The sequence below is a fragment of the Callithrix jacchus genome, chromosome 3 (genome assembly GCF_049354715.1).
Source record: "Callithrix jacchus isolate 240 chromosome 3, calJac240_pri, whole genome shotgun sequence".
Lineage (NCBI taxonomy): Eukaryota > Metazoa > Chordata > Mammalia > Primates > Cebidae > Callithrix > Callithrix jacchus.
Window position 1 is genome coordinate 33125211 of NC_133504.1, and position 6030 is coordinate 33131240.

General features: G+C 34.6%; 1 protein-coding gene across 16 annotated transcripts in view; it reads left to right on the forward strand.

Moving 5' to 3' along the window:
• Positions 1-5824, forward strand: part of LOC108590891 (uncharacterized) — a 30411-nt gene extending 24587 nt beyond the window's left edge. For 6 of the 16 annotated variants that reach the window (XR_008479999.2, XR_008480001.2, XR_013533350.1 and 3 more), the window contains 2 exons: positions 3111-3277; positions 5294-5817. Coding sequence is in view for 2 of the 16 variants with exons in the window: in XM_078367824.1 (XP_078223950.1) it covers positions 3111-3185 (75 nt within the window). In the remaining 14 variants the exon portion in view is untranslated. Of the gene's footprint in view, positions 1-3110; positions 3278-5293 lie in introns of all 16 variants that reach the window. The other 10 variants (XR_013533356.1, XR_013533355.1, XR_013533353.1 and 7 more) reach the window with 5 other exon arrangements.
• Positions 5825-6030: the final 206 nt, after the last annotated feature.

A 6030-nucleotide genomic window follows, 5' to 3' on the forward strand; every position in this document is an offset into this window, starting at 1 on the left:
TTTATAGTGCATAAGCACAAATGAATCACAGGAGAGTGATTAGTCAATCTGGAGGTCCAGATGAGGTCCAGATATTTGTTTATATATAGCCCAATGAGGTCCAGATGTTTGTATACCCTTCTTCATAGGGGAAGAGGAGATGGAGAAAATATGGTCATTTTGAAAGACAGTAAATGATTTTTAGGGAAATGAATGGGCCCAATGCTTAGACAATTGTAAGTAAATGATTCTCTTTGGAAATTGAATGGGATCGGAAAATAGAAAATAATTGGGGAAAAGTTAGTCTGAGCTCTAGGTGTGGTGTTTAATTGTCAGTCTTTTCCTTTGGATATGCATTTTGATTTCTAGTTAATAAAATTGCAGGAAGAGGATCAAAAGCAATTGTAGTACTCTTTGGCTGTCTGGTTTTTAGACAGATAAGGGAACTTCAGAGAAGGGAACCTCATCCTATGCTTTAGGAGAGACAAAGATTGAGAGATAGGCCTGGGGAGGTCAGAGATATTTTGAGTTTCCTTCTTCAGTTCAGCATGACAAAGTACTATATTTAAGATATTGTTTTCTGAGCCCCAACACCATCATCTAGCTTTGTAATTTTAATAGATTTACTTCATCGTTTTCAATTTCAGATTCTTTAGATTCTAAATCTTCTTATATATAATGACTTATTTGTCAAAAATTGTGGTAAGTAATTTAGCGTATTTCTTATTACTGTGTGAAATAGATTTGGAAAATGTAATACATGTGGTCTTTGAAAGATCTAAAATATCATGGCCGTATTTAGTGGTAGTCCTCAATTTATATAGCAATTTTGATGATTTGAATTTTATATTACAGATACTTTTCTATTGACTAAAATCAGTTGGGTATTTTCATTATTTTCATCACCATGTGATTTGTAAATATAATACGAATAGTTCAAGTGATATTATTAGGTTGGTGCAAAAGAAAAATGCTGTACCACAGTTACTTTTGCACCAACCTAATATTTGATTGGAATGGTAATGGAGACTATCCCAATCAAATAATATCACCTTCCAACTTTATCATAGTGTCTAAAGTTTTTGTTTGGAGTAAGTCATCAAATTCCTTAAAACAAATTGAAAATGGGGATATTAACCCATTAAGCTAAAAAGACCAATTAATCCTATATTAAATCTAGATTTTTGGTAGGTTAGTAAAGGTAAACGCCTTGGAAAGAGGACTGCCAACATGTAAATTTTAGTAGGTCGGAATGTAAAAGTGGGAATGTTAAATCTCACAAATGCTTGTGGAGAACAGGTTTGCGTAAGATTTCACATTGCAAGATCCTGGAAAACTGGAGGGCGAATCTGTTTTGTTTTTTTTTTTCTTACTGTTTTTTTTTCCTTTGAAATTTAAGTACAGTCTGTGTTGCTGCCCCTTCTGAGGATAAACCCAATTGCCAAGGTAAACTGAACTTGTCTCTGTATCCAGAATCATGAAACAAATAAACCCAGAACCTTTATTAAATGAAAAGGAAGATTTAGAGAATGCTAATATGACATACAACTTTTTAGAAACAGTTTATGTCTTATACATCTTTACTTTTTTTTTGAAATTCTAAAAGTAGGCCATTTGCTCAATCCTTTGGAAGTGAATGGGCAGAAGGGTGGCTTTTATAACTGAGACTAAATTCCCTTCCTGTATCGGGGAGATAGGCCCAGAGCCTTATTTTATTTGGTTAAAAGATGACTATGAAATTTCATGGACACAGAGTTTGAGATGATAGGATTAACACTTGTGCTCTAATTTCTTGGTTGAGTGACATACATACCCATTTAAAACAAGGTGGCTAAAAAATAGAACACTGCTTAAAAAATTAAATATATGAAAAAATATTTAATAAATTTGAGAGTAATATTAATGGCCACATTTAAGCATATAAACATGAAGAAAACGTTATGTAAAAAAATCTAAGAGTGGCAAACTCTTAAAATAGGTTTTAGATAATGATCTTAAGAAAGAGAGATTGTCTTTAAAAACATTGAAAGGCATTTACTAGTAATTACAGAAGTAGGATTAAGATTTGAATATATTTTGACTCTGAAATCTATATATTTTTTTCTCCGGGATCATGCATAGCCATAAAAATCTATTAGAAATAACTAAATTTTTATGATTTGACCTACCTGTATTTGCATACTAGAAATACATTCATTTTTATTATAAAGTACATGTATAAACTGAATGAATAATAAATCCATTATTAGCAGAAATATTCTAATAAAAAAAAGACTAACATTTTGTAGAATGCTCTTTAAAAAATATCTATATATCATTTGGTTGCATTCTTCTGAGATATTTTGAGAAGCATTAATGTTGAAGGGTTTTTTTGGTTTGTTTTTATGAAATCTTTCTTTCATCTGCATTTTGGGCCTTTTAAAAAACTGATAAACTAGAGAAGATATTCAGGAAAGGATGGAGAGTTAGATTGCAGACTTACCTCTTTAGCAGCAATGAACTTGTTCTAAAGTGTCTCTGAAATCCACTTTTGACTTCTTGAAGTGATTCAAAGCTTTGCAGAATGGCCCTAATGTTTCAGAAATAAGGATTTAAGACATACACTTCTCTAAATGCCACCTGTAGAGTGAAAGCCATAAACAAATGACCTAATTCCATGAGACCCTTCGATAGAAGTTATAGTAGACTTTAATGTCCTAGTAAATAATGTAGATAACATCTAATAAAGGACTCACAGGAGGAAATCTTTTGCTTTCTGGGATAAGTTGCTTAGCCTCAAAATAGCTCACATTGTTTTATCTGTAAGAAAATAATACCAGCTTCTTCTATTTCATGGTTTTTTTAAATAAGAATATAATCAGAGAAAACTTGTAGAAAGCCTTTTGTTACAAATCCATACTTGAATGTAAATTTGTAAATATTACACATCTGGTTTTGTCCTATTCTCTAGCTCTGCTTTGTCCATTTCCGAATGTCACTGATCATGTGTTGTCACAGATGATCGCTGAATGTTGTTCTTAACATTAGTATTTTATTTGCTATGGGATTTCTCTGAAGCCTAATAGAACTCTTTGAATAAAATATTCTTCTGTCATGTTCTTAACATTTTCTTATGTTAAATCTGTTTCCAGAAAACGCTCATGTACTCCATATTTTCCCTTGAACAATCCTTCAAAGAAACCTTTAACCTACTACAACAGGAATAGTCCTTCTTATCCATGAGAGGATGATTAGTTCTCAAGGAAAGGAGTTAAGAGACATAGCCTTTAAAAAATTATCTTCGGTAAATAACAAGTAGGTAAGCTTCCTTCTTTATTCTTCAATAGCAATATAGAAAAGTTTTGGTTATTTACCTGCGGTAATTGTTTTCCAAAGTTTAGCTGATGTTTCTATAGGCATAAGAAATGGAAAAAGGTTTTTAAAAGTCTCTTCTCTGGCTGGGGGCAGTGGCTCGTGTATGTAATCCCAGCACTTTGGGAGGCCAAGGTGGGAGGATCATGACGTCAGGAAATTGAGACCATCCTGGTTAACATAGTTAAACTTTGTTTCACTATGTTAAAATACTAAATGTGAAAAATACAAAAATTAGCTGGATGTGGTGGCCCATACCTGTGGTCTCAGATACTCAGGAGGCTGAGGCAGGAGAATTGCTTGAACCTGGGAGGCAGAGGTTGCAGTGAGCTGAGATTGCACCACTGAATTCTGGCCTAGGCAACAGAGTGAGAATCCATCTCAAAAAAAAAAAAAAAAAAAGTCTCTTTTCTCACCCCGGTCAAATCTGAAAATGTGATGAAGACATCCCAGATTCTTGGAAATGTGATAAAGAACAGTGGCAATTTCCCCTTTCTCTCTTCTTAATTGCATTTCTTTTTGTTTTTGAAATGGAGTCTCACTCTTTCTCCCAGGATGGAGTACAGTGGCATGATCTTGGCTCACTGCAACCTCCACCTCCCAGTTCAAGCGATTGTCCTGCCTCAGCCTTCCGAGTAGCTGGGATTACAGATGTGTGTCACTACACCCAGCTAATTTTTGTATTTTTAGTAGAGATAGGGTTTTGCCATGTTGGCCAGGCTGGTTTCGAACTCCTGACCTTAGGTGATTCACCTGCTATGGCCTGCCATAGTGCTAGGATTACAGGTGTGAGCCACTGCACCCATTCCCCTCTTCTTAATGTCAAACTTGATTCTATCCTCTGCCATTCATAAGCCATGTTAAAATTGGACAGTATGTATAACATGTCCTATTTTCTACATTTCTTTATGTCTTGCATTTGATTGAATTTTCTCTCCAAAAACTATTTTGACTAAGGGGATCCAATTTACTGAAAGCGGAATTGATGCTGTTGACAAAATTTCAAGCATTTTGATGGGAAAAGTTAGAAAATTATATTCATTCATGAGCTCAACTAAATTAGTGAACAAAATAAACTTACATTTTACATTATTATTTCTTTAATTCATGTCTCCCTCCATGAGAGCAGCTACCAGTCACTGACCATAGATGTGTTATTCTTAAGTTGGGTTAGGTAAGGGGAATGAAGATCTTAAGAAGGCAATCTCTTTAATGCCTGCATTAGTTATCTGTTATTGCATAACTAATTACTCCCAAAGTTAGTAGATGCAAACATTTATTATTTCAGTAGTGAACAATATTGGAAGAAAAAACAAAGTCTTGGAACAGGCTTATGAATGGGTGTTTGGGAGAAAGTGTGCAGGTTTCACATTAATGCCCACCAGAAGTTTGGGAGAAAGTGTGCAGGTTTCACATTAATGCCCACCAGAAAGCACCCACTGCAGATGAGAAAAAATCAGCAATCAAAATGTTACCAGGCTGCTTTTTGAACTCTCTGGTGCTTGCACAACGGAATTATGAATGTAGTGACCACAGTGGTCACTGAAAAATATGTTCCTCTCAAAAGGCTGATGGTAACTTTTGCCTCAGCTGAATGCCGGATCTACTAATAGCAGAGATCAACCCAAATAACTTTAACATGGTACCTTTTCTCAAGGACACCAGCTAACCTTTGATAGCAAGTTCATGATCTCAGACCCCTTCACACCTGGAGGGGACAGAATTTCACCCTTGTCAGAATTGATACATAAGGCTTCTTTCGTAGGTTTGCCATTTGTGAAGCTGCACAGACCCCAGACGTAGATGGGTCACATGCTTAGTTTAATCCTCTGATGTGAAATTCTTAATCATTTTTGAACAAAGGACCCTGCATTCTCAATTTGTACTGGATCCCACAAATTATAAAGCCAGTTCTGTTGACACATTCTAGCTATGGACTTATCTCCCCTTTTCCTTGTTCCAGAGGCACAGACAACATCAGTGTCCAAGAACTTAAGAACACCTGATTTACTGATACAGATCTCACCAATGTCACCTCTGATCAAAGAACCCACTGGCAACAGGAGATGCAATAATGTATGCATGACCACAGGACCTAATAATTCCACCATATCCCACATCACTTGGAAGCAGCTGACCTGAAGAATTACAGGAGGTGATTTAATATGCAAAGCTATCTACCAGAGCATGGTGATAAAACTGATACATATAATTTGAATAATTTGTGTTGGAGACCAATGCCTTCTGGAACTTTACTTTCCTATGTTTCTCAATTATATTTAATATTTATAATTTTTAATCCTCTAAAACCATATTTTCTGTAAGATTTTTTTCTTGCCATTGGCAATTTTTCTTACCATGTACAGGTATTTAAAAAAATACAATCTCTAAATTAAAGATTTCTTTGTAAAATGTTTGTCTTCTCTCTATCATTTTTCTAGCCAGTTATTAGTAGTAAATTAAAATGCAGTCTCTGAGGGTAGCAAGAATAGAAAAGACTTGAGGCCGTTTGAATAATAAATCAATATATCTTACTAAAACATGTAAATTAAAGATGACTTTCAGTTTGCAACCTATGCAATAAAACTGACCAAACCCTAAATAGGTATAAAAGCACATTTAGGTTTTAGAAACTGAAAGAGTATGTTATGAATTATTTCAACTTGACTTTGGGAATTTCATTTTGGATTATTCCTCTAA